We start from the raw sequence: 21004 nt of genomic DNA on the forward strand, positions 1-21004 counted from the left end.
TGGGAAACTAGATAATTACATTGTTATTTTAATTTTTGATTATTGATTTGATTGACTAACGGTTGTTGAAACTTTGATTGCACCTAGTTTGATTATTCTTGAGAGCCTTCTCTTCTGACATAAGGGTCGCTCAAACTAGATCAAAGTATCGACAGGATCTTTAGAACCATTTGAGGATCTATAGACATATTGTGATAATCCATTGTTAACAGACTCCGTTCTGTGTGTGATTGATCACAAGAGGATTTAAGTTTGAGTTATGCAGGTTATTGAGAAGGAAATTGAAGATTTGAAGACAAAAAAGATTTTCTTATTAGTTTTCGTATCTTGTGAATTTGTGCACACATCCTGATCTGTTGGGATCCAACTAGATCTTGTTTATCTTTGATAGACCTTGTGATTATCTAGTTGATAAGATCGACACCACTTTATAGTTACTCTTTGAGTTTTATATTGTTTGATTACGAAACCGGAAATTGGTTATTTCGGTAATCAAATTTTGGATTGATCTAACCAGACAGAGGAGTTTATTAGATTAAAATAAATAGGGACGGAGCCAGGATTTTTCCACAAGGGGGGCGAAGATAAAGAGGACAAACACAAACCATTACTAAATAGAAAACTTAAACCAAAGCTATTTAAGTTAAAAATTATCAAAATGTTTGCCAATGCTATTTAAGTTAAAAATGATCAAAACGTTATGCGACGTTCTTTTAAGTCTCGAAAAGCATCAATAATTGAGTCCATGCTAAACTTTTTAGCAATTTCTTTTTCGATGTGCACAATCAAAGAGTCTCCAAGGAATTCATAACCCATTTTGCTGCGAAGTCTGGTATTGATAATTTTCATTGCAGAAAAAACTCGTTCTGCTGTTGCAGTAGAAACTGGTAGGGTAAGCACAAGTTCAATCACTCGATGTATAAGAGAATGTGTAACCGATTTTCCATTCTTCACCAACCATTCACACAAACTAGATATATTCTTCAATTTCTTAAACTCTTCATAAGAAACAACACTATGCTCATAATGTTGAAGTTGTATCCTCAAGTGTAACTTTTCTTGTTCTGTGAAGTCCTTCGGATAAAACTTATCAACCAATTTGCAAATATCATCACTTCTAAATGGATTTTCCCCTTCACGAGGATCCAAAGCTGAACTAAGGATAAGTAACTCTATCTCTTCTTCGTTGAACCTGCTTTTTAGTTCTTCTAAGTGAGAATCTATAGCAGCATTAAAAATATCCACACGATAGTGTTGCATAATCGTAAAAGTACTTGAATGATAACGAGCTTCTACTCCTCTAACTAATGGAACATGGTTAGCATTTAAATCAGGAGTATCTATATTTCGAGCAGTACAAAATGCAGTTACCTCATCGATTAGTTTATCAGGGCCATCATCTCTCAACTTTTGAACAATGCTTTAGTTGAGGAAACAAGTTCCATAGCATTTACAATATCTTGAGATTGGTATTGCAAAGCCTGCGAGAGTAAGTCAGTGATAGTCATGGTCTCCCTCATGAGATGCAAGATGAAAAAAAACTCAAAAGTAGTCATAGTTTCATAAGCCCCCTATGCTATTGATCGTTGTGAAGCTTTAGTACCATCTTGAATGACGTTAAGCAAAACTTGACAAATTGAACTAAACATATAAATCAAGCTAGAAACCGATCTAAAATGAGAACCCCAACTAGTATTTGCAGGTCATTGTAAACTACCTATCTGATTTAAACCGCTTCCAGTCTCAATTTCATCGATATATATCAAATATTCAATATTAGCAGCTTGAGCAATCATCAATTCATCTTTACGCTTACAAGAAGCACCAACAATATTAATAACCATGTTTAGTTTTATGAAAAATTGATCAATCGGTATAACTTCTTTTGTTGCAGCTACTAACGCCAATTGTAATCTATGTGCTAAACAATGAATATAATAAGCATATGGACAATCATTCATAATCAAAGCTTGCAAAACATGCCACTCACCTCGCATGTTACTTGCGCCGTCATATTCTTGTCCTCGAATATTCTGAACATCCAGATCGTGTTGAGTTAACGCTGAATATATTTGTTGCTTTAAGGTAAATGCGGTTGTATCTGAAACATGAACAAGTCCAAAAAATCACTCTTGTATCCTCCCATTCTTATCAAAAAACCTAAGCACTATTGCCATTTGCTCTTTTTTGGATTCATCAACGATAAGACAAAATTTTCTATCACCAATCTCTTCACGAATTTCTTTTTTCACTTTTGTAGCAACCACATGTAGAATCTCCTTTTGAATCTGTAGAGAAGTATAAGAAGCATTTTTTGAAGCTTTATCTAATACAACTGCTTCAACATCTTTATTATAAGAAGCTAATATATCGATCATTTCAAGAAAATTTCCACGATTCAGTGATCCTTGACTTTCATCTCGACCTCTTAATGCATAACCTTGAAATGTAAGCCAGCAAACTGCATCAATTGAGGTTTTGAGTCTCAACCTATTTTCAGCAATTTGTTACGAAGTATAACTCTCGACTACTCTTTCTATACGTTGAGAATTATTCTTCAAGTCCTCTAATTATTTCATTGCATCCCCGTGAATTTTGCTACGCATATGTTTTAAGAATTTGCATCTTTCTCCGTCATTAACTTTCTTCCAGTTTCTGAACCCATTTACAGTAAAAGCATTCTTAGAAGCATTGTTTGAAGGTTTAGTAAATAGATAGCAAGGTAGACAAAAAGCTGCGTCCTTGCGAGGAGAGTAGTCTAACCATGATGGAAATAAACTAAACCATGTATATAAAAAAGGACGTTGGTTACCAAGGTCTCCAGATAGTGGATATGCTGAAAGCTTAGGTTGATATGGACCGGCTTCAATGTATGCTCGTCTAATTTCTTCTCGCTGGTTAACATCATATTCCCATATTTGAGGCTGATAATTCTTCTTGAATAATTTGACGCTTGGTTGTCACCAATTGGAATCTCGTTACTTGGAACCTCAGTATTCCTTATCGGAGAATTTATCGCTTGGTCGTTAGCATTTGAAACCTCGATAGTTCTAGTTGTAAACGATGAGCATGAAGTTTCGGGGTCGTCGGTAAATTCCTCTTAAAAAAAATTAAATAGCGTAACACCTTGATTACCCTTCGTCTTTTAACTACAAAACAGCAAAAATTCAATATTACATTAGCGGATACATGAATGAACTGTCTAACATAATTGATTGAATAAATTGACAACAAATATGCTTCATTACATATAAACAATAAAACAAAAATTGGAATCTATAACAAAACAAAACAAATTAAAGAACAGGCATATAGATTCTTACTTTTTTAGATACACCTTGACCTTTATCCCCATCCATTTGTGATTTGTGTGCAACAGTTCAATTTCTGTTGCACCTAAAATAAGTTAGATCAGTTCTTGACCTCTTTTGTACAGTGTTAAACAATAATAGGAACTTATAATTCAAAGACAATCCACTGTATTCAGAGAGTAATTAATCAATAAAAGATTAATCCAGACAAACAAACAACCCTGGATTTTAATTTTAAATATGAAACAAAAATAATCTAGTGACTAGTCCAAAATTTATAAATTGAAATTCACATTCAATTCAATCATATCTAAAACCTAAATCAAACAAACCTAAATGTTAAATATGATATGATTCATGAAAGACAAAAATTTAGTCTAGAACTTAAAATTTACACTCAATTATTTAGAAACTAAATTGATAAGAAAGTAGAAAAATACTTTCAATGCAATCGCTTTCTTCTCTCCTCATATAAAGATGAAAATTTTGCAGAGCTAAGAAGTTTTTATGTTGGTTTCTTGTTCACTTTCTTTCTCAATATTATTTTATGTAAAAAAAAATATTGAAAATATCAAATCGGATCTCATATTCTCAAGCAGATAAACTATAAAAGGTAACACGTTTTGGTAAGCTATAACTATGTGTTTAGACTGAGGCTTAGTTTGGTATTATTGTGGCTTTTATAAAAAACACTTTTCAGCTGTGCGTTGTTGTGCTGTGATGTGAGAAAAAAGCGGTTAGATTTTTGATAAAATATGAATTAAAGTTAAAGCTGATTAAAAAAACAATCAAAGTGTGTTTGGTAAAATATGAGATTCAACCACTGTTGTTGTGACAAATGACAAAAACAAATATATCTCTGAAAATAGTTTTATTCAATTTTATTGGGTTTAAAAATAATTATTTTTGTTACTATTAAATATATCTCTGAAAAACGGGCACCTAACTCAGCTGGTCATCCCCATTTCCCAAAAATTTCATGCGCTCCAGGAGGTCCCAGGTTCGAGCCCCCAATGGCGTAATATTACAGGAATTAACATGGAAGGTAGAGTTAGCTTGCTCCCCTTGTGACACAATCTCAGCCTCCCCATCCGCTTCGGCTTCTTTGGCTAGGTTACCTATGAGGCTCGCTGGTAAGCTAGCACATCAACCTGTTTAATTAATGTAGTAGTATGTTGTTGGAGCTTAGCTTGTTAGGCTTCCAACTAGTTAATGTAATACTCTTTATCCAATAATAAAATTTATTAAATATAAATATATAAAATTTAAATTTATTAATTGTACTATTATTATTTTTGTTAAAACAAGTTATTTTACTTAACAACTTTTTAATATATATATATATATAGAGAGAGAATTTTCAAACAAAAAGTTAAACTAAAATTAAGTAATTATTTTATTTTTATTTTTATTTTTATTTTTGACAAATTAAATGAAATGGTATCATAAAATAGTTTAAAAATAAAACATAATACTATTTAAAGATTAAAATATAAGAAATAAAAAATTGATTGTACATATATTTAAGGGTAATTTTTGTCATTTACAAAATAAAATAGGGACAAAAAGGATAAATCAAGCATTAAATTTTGGTGGGACCAAAGCTTATGCTTGTGTAGCTTTTAAAAGCTCCTCCTCCTCAGCTTTTAAAAATTGAGGAATTTGGGAAGTGCTTTGGGTAAAAAGTGAAAATGCGGGGGTCTAACAACCACACCCAACAATTCGTTTGGCAATATGAGAGGACTTACTTCAATACACTTTTTAGATAATTAACTAGACAGTGAGACTCAATCTAGAATAAAGTATACCAAAGAGTTTAATATCTCTAACTCTTAATTCAATCCGCAACCAGCAAATAGAAATCTGCGAGCCCGATTAAATATAAGAGGAATTACTTGAACGGTACCAAAGACCAATGTTCAAGTGTCAATCAATGTAAATCAACAACAAAAGGTTGGATATTCTAATTGATTGATCTTAACGCACAACCTGTGATATTTCAATTATATAACAAAATATAATGCGGAAAAGAAATAACACAGACACCAGAATTTTGTTAACGAGGAAACCCCAAATGCATAAAAACCCCGGGACCTAGTCCATATTGAACACCACATTGTATTAAGCCGCTACAGACACTATCCTACTACCAATTAACTTCGGACTGGACTGTAATTGAACCCTAATCAATCTCACAATGAATCAAGGTACAGTTGCGCTCCTTACGTCTCTGATCCCAGCAGGATACTACGCACTTGATTCCCTTAGCTGATCTCACCCAAAACTAAGAGTTGCTACGACCCAAAGTCGAAGACTTGAATAAATCTGTCTCACACAGAAAAGTTTATAGGATTGAATAAATCTGTCTCCCACAGAAATACCCAAGAGTTTTTGTTCCGTCTTTTGATAAATCAAGGTGAACAGGAACCAATTGATAAATCGGACTTATATTCCCGAAGAACAACCTAGTATTATCAATCACCTCACAATAAACTTAATCGACTAGCGAAACAAGTTATTGTGGAATCACAGACGATGAGACGAACGTGTTTGTGATTACTTTTCTATATTGCCTATCGGAGACATAAATCTCAAGCCAATTTTACAACTGCACTCAATCACGATAGAAACAGCAAGATCAGATCATGCAACTACAAAAAGAATAGTTGGGTCCTACATGGTATCGAGAAGAAACCTAAGGTTAAAGGAGAATATACTCTAGTTATAAAACTAGTAACACACATGAGGTGTGGGGATTAGGTTTCCCAGTTGCTAGAGTTCTCCTTTATATAGTTTTCAAATCAGGGTTTGCAATCCACGTTACCTTGGTAACAAAGAATTCAATAATCACCATTAGATGAAAAACTTGATTCAACCAAGCTAATATCTTTCAACCGTTAGATCGAACTTAGCTTGTTACACACAAATGAAATGTACCCTCATTTAGGTTTATGTAACCATACCCAAACATGTACACCTTGTTGGTTCACAAATAGTTAACCAAGGTTATCCATATGATTACTCTCATATCAACCTTATTCACCTTAACCATAACTAGTTCAAATGACTCAAATGAAACGTTAAAGAGTTGTTCAATTTCTATATTCTCATGAATTTATACAAGAACACAATTGAAGCAAAATCGGTTTGATTCACTCGAATCAATACATGAACATTATAGCCACGGTTTGCAAAGATTGCATTCCTTATTGATAAATGTTTTAGGTTCATGTACAACCGATCTTAGAAAGTAACCACTTAAGTATGCAGAAAGTTCCTGAGAGTGAGCATTGATCGTCATGTCATGTCAATATAGTTTGTGTAGTTGATCTTAGACTTCATGGCGCTTATCACTTGAAGACGAAAAACTACTAAGGAGAGCTTGTGGAACTTCATCGACAAAAGGTATGTGGAGACTTAAACTCATCTATCACTTGGAAAAGTCTATTTCTACTCTATCTCCTATATTGAGACATAAGTCGTGTTACGATATAGTTTTCTCTATACACATATGAGATTTCGAGCTGAGTATATTTCACTTACATATTTCTCGTAATATGTGTTGGTAAGTTCGCTTCGACCAAGGTCATATTATATCATGAGAAAATTACCGAGTAACATCTTACATGGTTTGTGTGATACAATCATTTGGTGTAAGACTTGGAATGTTTCGATAATGATTATTTCAATATCTTGAAAATTGCTTTGATGCTAATAGTGTGTGAAAACGGCTATTGTCATTATAGAAGAATGTTTCAATGATTGAAATAAAGAGTTTAGAATCTTGTAACCATCTTTGGATATAAGCATAGTGTGTTCGCACATTAGTGCATAAGTCCAAAACCGGGAGCCTAAAGTATGCATACTTGTGTGTATACAAAAAGGTTGTAGGAGACTGGGTAAGTATGCGTACCCGTACGCATACTGGCGGAAGTTCACGTCCGTGAATTTCTGCTTAGTTTGAAAAACAAAACCAAACTCATCCGGTTACCTAAAGTACGCGTACCCGTACGCATACTGGCGGAAAGTTCACGTCCGTGAATTTATGCTGAGCATTTATCGTGCGGAAAGTTTCTATATATGAAATTTACTCAGAATGGTGCGTGCAACAACAACTTTCCGCATGAACTCTCAATATTCACATGGCATGGCCGACTAGGCTACTCACGCCAAATATTAGAATATTATTATTCTAATATTTTCCAAATTTTGATCAAACGAGCAAAAGTTCTACTTGCTCATTCGAGCAAAATCAAGAATTTCAGTCAAAGATCGAACTCTTTTGATAATTCAAAATATTGCTCAAACGCACATCAGAAAATATCGAAGCTCTTAGGACTGAGACACGGACATTATGGTGACACGGGCATGCTTCCTTGACCGACCAAGGCCGGCCCTAAGGCTTGCAAGGATCCGGTCTCACACATTCTTATAATTTTGACCTAATTTGCTCAATTGCTCATATTGGGTCCAAACTCTTTCCAACCAACTTGGAATTTTCTCAAACGACCATCCGCTGGTCCCACGACCACCAAGGACCGGTTTTATGCCCTCTTGGCCGGTCCCTCACTTTTCCATAATTAGGTTTTATCACTTAATGCTCAATCGAGCAATATTTCAATGAATGATGAAACCGGCATTTGATCATCATTCTTTCACCAACTGGCCAACTAAGGACCTGGTGCACGCTCACTCGAGCACTTGGGCGCCACATGGACTCCCTCATTCCATGTGGTCGGTCCCTCCCTCATTCCATGTGGTCGGTCCCTCCCTCACTCATGATTTATTTTGAACAATTCATCAATGGACGAACAATTGATCAAAAATTAGGGTTTTTTGAACAAACGTTCCACAAAATCGTCATTCTGAGCAAGTTCAAACACTAATAAATTTATGTTGATCCAACAATCAATATCTGAATTAATTATATAATGTTCGGTAGTTTACCAATATTTTAATTAATATTTTACTGGGTCACGTTACCAATAAATAATACGTCGAATTGAGAAATACTTGCTCAGTTGCTCGAATATTGATCCAACTATCAATATTCAGTAATTCGTCAAGTCGAGCAATACTTGCTCAGTTTCTCGAATTTAACAGTATTTGCTCAGACGAGCAATGTCAACATAAGAACACGTATGTTCAATCCATGAATCACTGAGCATTCGTCACTCATGCTCAATTCAACAAAACTTAGACTCATTGTCTAATCAGTCAACAACTGACTAATTAACACACGTCTGTTATGCAGACTCCACGATTCGTGAGACATCAATCATGTCACATAGGGGGATATCAATTAGGGTTTTGGTCTGGCGGCCTACGGCACGTGGATTCATCCATGATGAGAAATGTGAGTAAGTCGTGCAAGTGGTTGAAGGAGTTAGCAAAGTAGTGGGTGGACGGTTAACCAAGTCTCCGCACGACCCGGAACTGGTTTCACCACGATTTCCCACTTACCCACTCTTTCACTCAAGAAACCGTCACACTTATGGGGATCAAGGTGTTTACTATTCTGACAATATAAATAACTCTCTGAATCCATGATTGAGGGGACAACATTCTTCCACACAGAATTTTTCGTGCAATTACTCTCAAGAATTCGTCAATCTCCCAGAACTTATTCGAACTCATCAGTTCACAGAAATTGCAGAACCCTTCAACACATCCACAATCCTTAATCATCATTGATCCCACACAATTCTCAGCTTCCCTCCTACAGACCAACGCATCTCCCTCTTTGCGACCGAATTGACTCTGGAGCGTCCATTGACTTGGTTTAGGCCGGAGTCCTACAGATTGATCTCTCGAATCTAAGCACTCCCTTTGCAGTGCATCTGTGTGAGGTTGAACAGTTTTCTCGGTTGAGGAGTCTCGACAACACGCTCGTCTCTTCAATTCCCTGAAAACCAGCGAACCGTTTTTCTCCATCTACAGATTGGCGACCATAGTGGGAGATAATCTCTCGGTTGCAATCTCACATTTTCACAAAATGGATGGTCTTAGGTCTGGGTTAGTTACAAATGCAAACGACGCTAGCACTAGCAACAATAACAATGATGGTATTCCAGAAACCATTCCTGCTTCCAAAAATGGTGGTGACACTATTCCTCCTCAAACCAATGTTGAAAATCATCCTCTCTTCGGCCGTCATCCTGAGGAAGTCAGAGAAAATCCACCCACCATTGCTGATCTCATGGAAGTCCAGGAAGTTCTCGCCAAAAATCAAACTGTTATGGCTGCTACTCAGCAGGAGCTGTGCAACTATCTCAAAACTCTGACAGATAAAATGTCAGAGAAAACTAAGGAAGGGTCAGAAAAAGGAAAAGCCAAAGAAGTCGACCCTGAAGTTTCACCAATCCATGTGGTAGATGATGGTGAAGTCTGCAAAACTGCGGAAAATCCACCAGAGAAGGAGTCGACAGGTTTCATCACTCGTGAAGATCTGGAGTGTTTCATGGAGACTAGCGGAAAAGGCAACGCACCATCTTTTCATCGTCATCAACCTCCATACCCTGCTGCTACGCAAAGGATCCCTCTCCCAAAAGGCTACACCTCTCCAACACACTATATAATAGAACATGGAACGCTCGAGAACATGTCTCGCGGTTCTTGGAAGCATTAGGAGAGCATGAACGTAATCATGTTGTCCGTCTGAAGGAGTTCTCGAAATCTCTGACAGGCAGAGCATATACTTGGTACAACAACATTGCGCCAGGAAGCATAGCTAATTGGGGAGAAATGATTAATCCTTCTACAGGAAGTACTTCTTTGTTTCTGAGCAGGTTACTCTTTCTAACTTAGAAAAGATGGCTCAGAAGAACACTGAAAATCCGAACGAATATGTGAAAAGGTTCAGAACCCAGGCTTTGGATTGTCATGATCCTAATGTTACTGAACAACAATTGGTGGACTTATGCATCAACGGGATGATCCCAGTCTATAGAGCCTTGCTGGAAAATCTCCGGTTTTAGACTTTCTCATAACTTCATGAAGCGGCCAAGCGATCATCAACAACTGCTCTGGTCTTGCTAGAAAGAACAAAAACCGTCAAAGTCGAGGAGCCGAGAGACACTTGAAACGGCACCTCCAGACGTTTAATCAAAAAACAATACAATTTTGAGGCTTTCATGAATGTTGCTGAAGGGAGCAAGAGAAAAGCTGAAGCACAGCAACATAAAAATGCTCACCCAACGTCTCATCCTCCAAAAGCGCCAAGGAAGGACAATCAGGCTAGAAACGCACAACCACATCAACAGAATGACCAGGAAGAGCCTGACTTCCCTTTTCCCATTGAAGAAGTTATCGAATTATTAGGAGTCTAGATTCAAGACGGCGCGATCAAACTACCTCATATTAAAAGGAAGCCAACTGAGGAACAAATGGAAAATCCATGCTACTATCGTTTCCATATATATGTCAGTCATCCAACAAGTGATTGTATAACTTTGAAGCGCATATTCAAAGAAAAGGCTGATTCAGGAAAACTGGGGACTGAAAGAGTGCACAGAAATTCTCTCCCGATCAGAACATTTACACTCTCCGAGCAGCCGGTCAAAGAAGCAGTTCAATCCTTGATCGAGCATGTCTGTGAATTGCTGTACTTGTCGAAAGTTCATAGAAATGATATGTTTGTTGCATTAAACCACATTGTGTCAGGGAAACAATTAGCAATTCAAGAAGCACTCCCTGAACCTCCAGCAACATACAAGGAGATGTACGACTGGGGACTTCTCACCACAATCCATATCAAAGGAAATGAATTCAAATGAGCGTTGGTCGATGTTGGCACTGCTGTTAATATCATTCCTCTGAAGACTCTCAGAGCCGCGGGCATCACTCGACAAGAAGCCACTAATGCTCATGTCTCAGTCAGAGATCACGAAGGAATATCCAGAGACGCATATGGTTACATCATCCTCAGAATGAAAGATGGGGAAACCTGGTCAGAAACCAAGTTTCACATAATCAGAGAATATCCATGATATGACATGGTTCTTGGACGGACATGGATTCATGTTGAGAAGGTAACTGCAACACCTTCAATTGCACATTTCTCCGTTGAAGAAAGCTCTGACTCGGATGAAGCAGAAGATGATCCACCGTTCGAATATTTGGTAAAAGTCAAAGCCTTGATGGAACTCACACAAAAACCCGAAGAGAGCGCACATGAATTCGTCAAGAGGTTCCGCACTCAGGAAAGTCTCATTCCCCCTCATGCATCTATATTACCAACTTTGAAATATGCTACTTTGATCAGGGGACTTGATCTTACTCATAACTCAGCCGTGACCAAGCGTTATGAGTGGTTAGTCTCACTTCAGCAATACTTCACCAAATGGTTAGACGCGGAACCTCTCCGAATCCATCGTCTCACTGACACAGTCATTGCTGGAATAATGACCGAATTTCACAATCAATATACTAAATATTCTCCCTTGCACGAGTGTCCACATGTACCGCAGAATTGGAAAGCTCCACCAACATGGAATCCTACTATACGAGGAATTCCGAACCAGAAGAAGATATTCAGGGCATGAGAAACCAAGCCTAACAAATTTCATGAAGGAGATTTGGTTCTTAAGGCAACTAAACATAATTTGTATTCCACAAAGAGTTCTAGCTGGGAAGGACCTTTTATGATTGTAAGTCAGTAGTTGGAGGATACTACAAATTGGTTGACATAAAGGGCAAGACAAGTATACCAGTGATTCATGAGAATTGGCTCAAGATTTTCGACGCCTGAAGCATTCAACATTGGGTATTTTATGTCCAAGATAAACGCTCAAGAAGTTTGACGTTTGCATCTTAGGGTTTTCTTTTACCTGTATTTTCAATTCCTCCAAAATGTTTGCAATACTTGCATCCAGTATTTGAATTTAGCAATTTATCAAAAGTTCTTTTATTTAAGAAAAAATCTTTATCAAATCCAAAATCCAAAAGAAAATCCTCAGTCACTCACTAATTCAAAACCAATCAAAAATTCAAAATAAAAAAAAACCTCACATCTCTCAGAAGTTCAAGGTTCAAGAGATTGTGGAAAGAAAACTAAAGGAAGCCATCAAAGTACGATTTCTGCTTCTCAGCATTCTCCAAGACTTGGAAAGCCGCTTTCTCCAACTCCAGCTTTTCAGTCAACTCAGCAATCTTGGCCATTTTCTCCACCACGACATCACTGGTAAAGGGTATATTATTCACTACTGCATCCTTGATGGTGTTGATCTTCTGACGAAGCCACTTCAAGTTAAAACCAAGTTCTTCAGATTTCTCCAAGTTGTACTCCCAATCAAAGAGTACATCTCGAGTGACAGTACTTCTATCCCTGATACGAATATCATCTATGACACTCAATATGTTTCCTATTTGCATTGTCAATAAGTAGCCATGTTCAGGATCTTTTGCAACGACAATATGGCCATACATTTTCCACAACTTCTCATACATATTGGCATACCCAGTGGGAACGCTGAATCCGCCAACAGATACGTGATATGGGAGTAAAACACCAAATGGAGGCTCACAAACAATCCATGCATTAGGATATTCGTGTATCACTATACGATTCTCAATTACCGGAGCAGCTTCCATAGTCATGGTAACAGCTTCTTCTGGCACAGTCTCTTCTGCTCTTGGCTCGGTTTCTTCCGTCGGAGCAATAACAACTGGAGTCTCAGTTTCCTCGACAACTTCAGTAGAAATATTCTCATGGCATTCAGATGCAGATATCATAACATCATCAACTTGATTCACCATACGGGTCGAATCATCATTTGCTCCATTATTCTCAACTTCGGTATTTGGTACCTAATACGAAGATTACATGAGATTAGAGCAATTCGAGCATGGAAACCAACGAAAATCATAAAATCCAGCATGTAAGTGAACTAATACTAATTAAGTTCTTTATTATGCATCCAAGACATGAGCAAATGGTGTGGAAGTCATGAAATACATTTTTCAATAAGCCCGACTGAAGAGATTTTATGCTTCCCTGTGTAATACGACGAACTGGGAGAAATCAGTAAGGAATTTAAGGTTGAGTCATATACCGTTCTCTTCGTATGGATGTTTTCTATAACATATCAAAATTTCATAGCAATCGGATAAACGAGTAAGGATGTGTGGCCAAAACATTGGACTACATGCCAGCTAAAAAGTTCCTGAAAGTCTCCTGGAAGTTTACTGTTTTGCTGATTTCGGCCCCTAACGTGCTCAAAACTTAAAAAGGTTCTATGTTAAAGCTTGGAAATTTTCTGGGTATAAGCATACATGGGTAGATTGCGAAAATCTGACATCGTATGAAGATTTTATGGCATTTTTTCTAAAAAGCTGAGTTCTGAATTTTCTGGTGACGTATTTCACTAAAGTTTCTTCATTCATTCATGAGGATTCTCATTCATTCAATCTCAAATAATCAATATTATACTTATATGAAGAGAATATGAGGTGGATGCTTACTTGAGGGATTTCCAAGTCATTCGAAGGGGTTATTATGGTCGGCATCAGCATTGGGAACACCATTACCTCCATTCAGTCCCAATTCTTGAAGATTCTCTATCTCACCACTATCCGAAGACGAATGAGTAACCTGGCCATGTCGGATTTCCACAACAATCTCCTCCTGGATGCATCAACAACAATTATCATTACTTCATTAAGGAAATTCCATAATCACTTACACAAAAGGATACTCACATCAACCTCTCCATCGATGCTGGATTCCTGGATTGTTCATATAGAGGAAAGGTGAAGACCGTAAATAACCGATGGAACAAAATTCTGAAACAAATTAACAATATTAACAATATTATTTTGGGATCCTAATTACATGGACAAGAAAATCGCAACGATAAAGGAAGTGCTAACAACTCACCAAAGAAGCGGCTAGGGATTGCACATTATTCGGTATCATCCTATAAGATGTATTGCTCCTGTCTTCTCCGCCCTGGGGACTTTCTTGAAGGTCTGAGAAGTCTACATCAATTCGAAATCTCACAGCACGAACATCCTACCACAAAATCAATAAATAATTAAGGCGCAATTATTATGCTTTTGTCAAGATCATGAGGGAAATACTTACCTGTACACATTCTGGAGGCTTTTTCCTTTTGTCACCACGGGAAAGATATCTCAACCTTGATCGATTAGAAATCATGTCATGGAAGGAAATTCTCGTGCTGGAGACTTAACATCCATTGCAAACTTATACAAACGCTCAAGTTGTTGACGCCAGAAGTCTATGTAACCGGGAGTTACGTAGGTAGCTCGGTCAAAGCAGGGGAATAAATAATTATTTCCTTCCACATGGGTGCAATCTAAGTGAGCCTTCAGATGCTCAACCGATGGCTTGTTCATTCGATGACCTGGAATACACTGATCGACACCCATTTGTCGAGCTGCTCTATGAATGTTATATTCTTCTACCTGGAATCACTAGTACAAAATGACCCTTTTGCCACGCCAAATTGGCGTGTCCATAGGGGTTTTGACACGCCAATTCGGTTTGGACTTGGTGTGGCTTCTGCTTGCGTGATTTTAGGTAAAACGACGTGTATTAAAGTACTCTATGGCCACGCCTACCTTGAGTGACTATATCTGTATGAAAAGACACGCCAGGAGCCCATAAGTGTTTCTATACTGTCACAAAGTTTTTGTTTTTGGCGTGTCCATTGATATCTTATAGACACACAAAAAATAATTTGGCGTGGCCAACAGTCCCCTATAGACACGCAGTTTATTTTCGACGTTGCCATTGGGTAATCAATGAACACACAATTTTTTTTTGGCGTGTCAATTTGTTATCCTATGGACACCCAATTAGTTATTGGTGTGGCCATTGGTTATCCTATGGACACGAATTTGGTTTTTAGCGTGTCCATTGATATCCTATAGACATACAAAAAAGAATTTGGCATGGCCAATGATCCCCTGTAGACACACATTTTATTTTCGGCGTTGCCATTGGGTATTCTATGGTCACACAATTTGTTTTTGGCGTGGCCATTTGTTATCCTATGGACACACAATTTTTTTTTGGGGTGGCCATTGGTTATCCTATGGACACACAGTTGGTTTTTAGCGTTGCCATTGGTTATCCTATAGACACGCAGTTGGTTTTTAGCGTTGCCATTGGTTATCCTATAGACACGCAATACATGTTTAACATGGCTATATTTGATGTTTAGCCATGCCTATAAAATATTTGATACAATCTTGTACGCCCACGAAATATAGATTTCGTGATATATGATGGAATTCCAACCGTTCATTTCACCATTCATCGTGTGTGAATCTTTACCATTAATTTTAAACCAAAACTAACGACCATGATGAAATTTCAACCACTAAGCTAGATGGATCTGTTACCGTCCACGTGTAACCATCTCGAATGTGCATCTTTTACCATCCACGTGTAACCATCACAAACCACGTACGTGGTTACATCTCTAACCGTACATATCCTATAAAATTGATGAAAGATGATAAAATCTCAGCAAAATAATATTTTATAGATATAATTAACAAAATAACAAATTTATTTATAAATACATAGTTTCCCAGAATAAAAAGAGAATTCAACAACACATTTCAAATAAGATTTAATCAAATCAAATGTTACAGAACAAATTGACTCTTGTGTGTACATATAAACCTGGAAGCATAAAAATAAATCTGAAAACATGACATAAGCACCAATAGCATCCATCATAAACGGTGGTGATTTGAATACTATAATAGCATAACACATCTAACACATCTTCTGGACAGTGGATTTGAACAATACTCAGCCCAGGCTAACCTCAACAAATTCCCCTTCTTGATTTCCTCCTTGAATTCTTGTTACCTAACATCAACAAAACAACCAATAAACTACTGTCAGCATCAGCAATCAACAAATTTTATTTTCTTGATAAAACAAGTATGCAACATAGTTTCTCATCCTCATCCTTCAGTTTCCCATCTTGCTTATTTGAATGTGCAACAGTTGGTCGCAGTATCTGTAGCACTGAAATGATTTATAAGATCTAACACAAATACAGAAACTCAATTTGTTTAACCATAAATTAAAAAAAAAACAGATTTATCCAAACAATATAATCGATGTAGGAGGCTTTCTTAGGGAAGTAGGGACTCATCGCTTGTGAATATGAAGGTCACTTCAAGTAGCATTACATGTCAGAAACAAGTTCATTAAACCTGAAAAGCAAAAGCACAGCAGGCAATATATTAAGACAATATCCAAAAAAAATTCAGCATAAAGTAAATTTCCAACTATCAATTACAACATAATAACAATTTTATCTAAGAGGGAAATACTCTTATTAAATATGGACAATACAGTATGTGGAATCGACCATGATATGAATTGTGAGAGACAGATAGATAGAGAGAGAGAGCAAATTTTTCGATTTTTCAACTAAATCTGCAGCTCTTCTTGAACTTCGGCTTCTATTTGGCGAGCTATCTTATTAGATATACCTTAGCTTTCCCTTATAAGACATCTTGAGGATGAAAAAATGAACACGTTCTACAAGGTTGATTATCACAATGACGGCAGACACAAGTCAAATTTCAACAAAATAAGAACCTAACACAATATTAAAGTTACCAACTCTGAATTACATTTTAGCCCAGTCCAGTTTATGACATCTATGTTCTACAAGATTTATTATCAGGGATAAGGATTTCTAACTAAGGTTTAAAAATAAATATAGAGTTTTGATGATACTCACCTAGGGAAAGTACTCCAAAGGATCCTAGCAGGAGCCTTGAAATGAATAGGACCATGGGAAGGTCATCCTATTAGTGCATGCCTTTTCACTGCAAACACCACAAAATCATTCATGTTGAAAAGAGTAAGTAATATACAAAAACAAGTTGAACATAGAAGTTTGTGTTCAACTATAAGACCTAGTAGTCTTGGTAATATGTTTCTAGCTTTACATTCTTCATCGAGACTTGGGCATGTTCTTATTTTAATAAGTTGCAGACTGCAGGATATGTTAATCCTTGGTATCAATTCAGCTTCAGCATAAGGTAAGGTTTATCATTATGTTCAAGTCTAAGAAATGATATTAAGAAGATACGTTTCTAACCCAAAAAAAGTATATTTGTCAGAAGGAAAAATAACACCATACAAACTAAAAAAAAATTATACGCAAAACGAAATCTAATAGTATAAAAAAGATAAAAGATTAACAAAAAAAGATAAAAGATTTTTTTGTTTAATTTAAATTTTTAATACATCATTGTTAGGTTATAAGAGTGTTGAGTATGTACCATAGATGCCCTCCAGATATACATAATGGAGAAGTTCAAAGGCAACCAGTAATGGTGTTGCAACAACAGCATGCCAATTTCCAACAGAACTGCAGCTCTGAAGCTCTTTCCATCAAGAGAGTGCAACCAGGCTTTCCTTCATCTAAAACCTTAAAAAGGGTTGCAGGAGTTTCAAATAATACCATATGTCTGTTAGAACCTCTACAAACTCGAAAAGAAACAAGTAAAATCATCTCATTAAGGTTATAAAAACGATTGTTCACATTTACTGATACTATTACCAGATACAGACAGTAACAAATCAAATACAAAACGACAATCCCAGGTACGGCTAACATGTCAATTCTTGCAAGGTGAATGGACAGAAAATAGCATACAGATCTTCTCACATGCATAAAACCAGCTGCATGACAAGATGAACAGTATGAGAAACTGTCAAATGATTAGATGCTTTCACACCACCCCATATCTGTATTACACCAACCTCTAAAGCTATATCAGTTTCCATCTGGAATATATCCATGCAAAATTAAGTGGTTTAAATCACTAAATCGTAAGACCATATAACACACCAAATAATATCATCTCAGAAATGGTTTTTTCTCACCAAAAATTTTGATTTGGAAAGTAATAACATACCCACATACACTTAAACCAACACAACATAGCAAACTTAATCAAGACAACAACAAACCTAATATTCAGATTCACAAGTAGACCTGAACTTCAATTACTTCTAAAAGTCCAAAAAAAATTCATCAGCAATCACCAGATAACCAAATTCCAACCTAACTCATAAAAACATAGATCGAATAAAATTTGTAAATGGACAAAAGAACAATCAAAACCTGTAAGAACAAGAGGAACAGAAGATTTGGTTAATGGTATTAGCATAACCAATCCCAACAGCAGCACCACCAATTGTCTGTTGCATTCAAAACAAGGAAACATTGATTATTCTTTATAAGACTTAACTCAAAATAGTCAGTTAAGATGGGAGTTTTATGATTTGCAAGAAACCTGTGGTGGTTGCGGTTCTTGTGACTGATTTCTAACTGTTACGAAAAAATCAATCGAAAATCAGATTTTGAAAAGCAGAAAAAAAATACACAGTAACCAGAAAAATCAAAATTATTTAACTTCGATCTTAATCACCCTGAATTTTTACGCTGTAAATAATCAATCCCAGGAATAACTGAAATTGAAATTTATAAAACACATTAAATTGAAATTTAACTTTCATCACCTTGTTAGTAGAATTGAAGAATCGATGCCCTAACAATTTCTATATTCAACGAAGATTGACCGATCTCCAAATCAATGTTTTACTTTGTCGATTTACGCTGAAGAAACGCAGTGACTTCCAAATTGAACGCAATACAGACTCAATCAAACTAAATCTGGTGATGTAAGGAAATAATAAGAGAAAGAAATCGATAATAAGACTTATATCATCCGGGTTTCAAGTTCCACGTTATAAACCCTAAACAAACAAAGAAAAACTTCCATGACCTAGAAGCAGCGGAAATGAAGTTTAGGTTTCCATCTTCCATGAAGAACCGGTGACGGAGGATACAGAGAGAGATGGATAAGGAATCAGTGAGGAGGCGGAAACTCGAGGATTCCTCTGGGTTCGTTCCGGAAGTAAAGGTGGTATAGTTGTGACTGAGCTAGGTTTTTCGTTTACTCGAGAGATGTGAGGTTTGGACTTTGGAGATCGTGGGGTAAGAGAAACGGGAGAGAGAGGGGAGAGGGGAGGGAATTTTTTTGTTTTTTTATGAAGCATTTTTTTTGGCAACCTATAGGTTAGGATCCCAACCCAACTAGGCTAATGCCAGTTGGTTAACTTACTTTAAAGTTTAGTCATACGGATTCTAGAGATTTTTGAACGGTGGATATTTTAACTTAGGGTTGTCATACAGATTCATTGTAAACAGCTAGAGAACTTTGTACCATGATGTATATTTTTGTGGGTAATTTCAAGACAAACTTTACATGATTTCTAATAAGAATTTCATTTTGAAAGAGAAAGTGTTTACTTTGATTTCAAAAATAAGAATTTCATTTAGAAATAGAGAATATTTACTTGATTTCGAAGCTGCTTAGAGTTTTGAAAATCTATAAATAGATAGACTCATGCAACATGATTCTTAATTCCTGACACTTCTGTGTCCTACTTGCTTTCTAGTGTCGTCCTCTATGAACCTAGGTTTCCTCTAAGAAACATAATTAGGTTACTACTTAAAAACATCATTCAGGGATCCGTGAAACTAGCTCTGATTATCTTTTACCTGATAGTTCGTGTATCATGATCTTCTTTTTATTGATCTTCGAAGTTTTTTTTATCTCGGATTAGGAACGAAATGGATAGAAATCACAAAGTTCTCTTCAGCTTATACTTTATGATTCCTCAAGATATATATATATATCTAAACTCTTCTTCGATTTGTTGGGATTCTTATTGAGAGGTGGTTAGTAATTGAGGCTTCTTGGCTGAGTGAGTGTAAGTGTTCCCAATTCGTGAGGTTCGTTGGACTTTGTCTATTGCAAATAGATTACCATACATAAATCAAAATATCAAAAGGGAGATCAAATAGGTTGTTTGTCATAAGAAAATTGGTACCAAAAGTCTTAACCAAGGTTGAAGCAGCTCTTAGGATGTAGAGGGCGTCAGCACAAAATCAATTGCGTAGAGCTTTACGAGGTTCAAGAAAGCACGACTGCAACTGAATTATTCAAGGGTCTTTAATTTCGATCTAGTTGCGATTGTATTAGGTTTTGTCCATACAGGTTGCCGAACGAAAAAATTGATGGTGTACTTGGAACCATCTCCTTTTCATTAAGTATATTAAAAACTACGTCCAAGTTTACTCAAATTTACTAGATCATACTCAATTATACTAGTTATACACCAATTGCATCCAATTGAATTCAGTTTTACTCAATTTTACTAGGTCATATTCACTTTCACCGATGATCAACCAATTGCATCCAATTTTACTCAATTTTCAACAATTAAGTCCATTTTTTTTAATCTCACTAAATCATAATTACTTCGGCAATTATTCACCTATTATGTTAAACCGAGTCTAATTTTATCGATATCACTAAAACATACTCACTTTCCCTAGTTATCCTAAAGTTACTTCCAAGTTTACTCAATATTACTAGATCACGCTCAACTCTACTAGTAGGTATCCACCAATTGAATCCAATTTTATTCCATTTCACTGGATCATAATCACTATCACAAATTATCCAATAATTACATCCATCTCTAGTCATCTCACTAGATCGGAATAACTTTCAACAATCATTCACCAGTAGTGTCAAATTTTGTACAATTTTACTCAATTTCACCAGATCATACTCGTTTTCACTAATTATCCACAAATTCTAACCAAGTTTAC

At 36.3% G+C, this 21004-nt stretch overlaps 1 protein-coding gene and 1 long non-coding RNA gene across 2 annotated transcripts; both read right to left on the minus strand.

Annotated features, from left to right (window-relative positions):
- Positions 1–690: 690 nt before the first annotated feature.
- LOC113312862 lies at positions 691–13067 on the minus strand. Its single transcript, XM_026561596.1, has 5 exons — positions 12888–13067; positions 3136–3149; positions 2225–2490; positions 1718–2101; positions 691–1340 (listed from the first exon to the last, which is right to left on the minus strand). Exons 1-5 carry the CDS (start codon positions 13065–13067, stop codon positions 691–693), a joined length of 1494 nt encoding a protein of 497 aa, XP_026417381.1.
- A 3326-nt stretch (positions 13068–16393) lies between these two features.
- On the minus strand, positions 16394–17789 carry LOC113309647. Its single transcript, XR_003340694.1, has 3 exons — positions 17595–17789; positions 17048–17135; positions 16394–16511 (listed from the first exon to the last, which is right to left on the minus strand). It is a non-coding gene; the product is annotated as an uncharacterized LOC113309647 (long non-coding RNA).
- Positions 17790–21004: the final 3215 nt, after the last annotated feature.

This window comes from Papaver somniferum, chromosome 9 (assembly GCF_003573695.1).
Source record: "Papaver somniferum cultivar HN1 chromosome 9, ASM357369v1, whole genome shotgun sequence".
Classification (NCBI taxonomy): domain Eukaryota; kingdom Viridiplantae; phylum Streptophyta; class Magnoliopsida; order Ranunculales; family Papaveraceae; genus Papaver; species Papaver somniferum.

Coding starts and splice junctions, on each gene's coding strand:
- LOC113312862 (XM_026561596.1), bottom strand. CDS start 13,067: ATGGTGAATCAAGTTGATGATGTTATGATATCTGCATCTGAATGCCAT. Junction 2,102..2,224: donor AGAAATTCGTGAAGAGATTG/GTGATAGAAAAT, acceptor TTCATGTTTCAG/ATACAACCGCATTTACCTTA. Junction 1,341..1,717: donor AAGCGGTTTAAATCAGATAG/GTAGTTTACAAT, acceptor CTCGAAATATAG/ATACTCCTGATTTAAATGCT.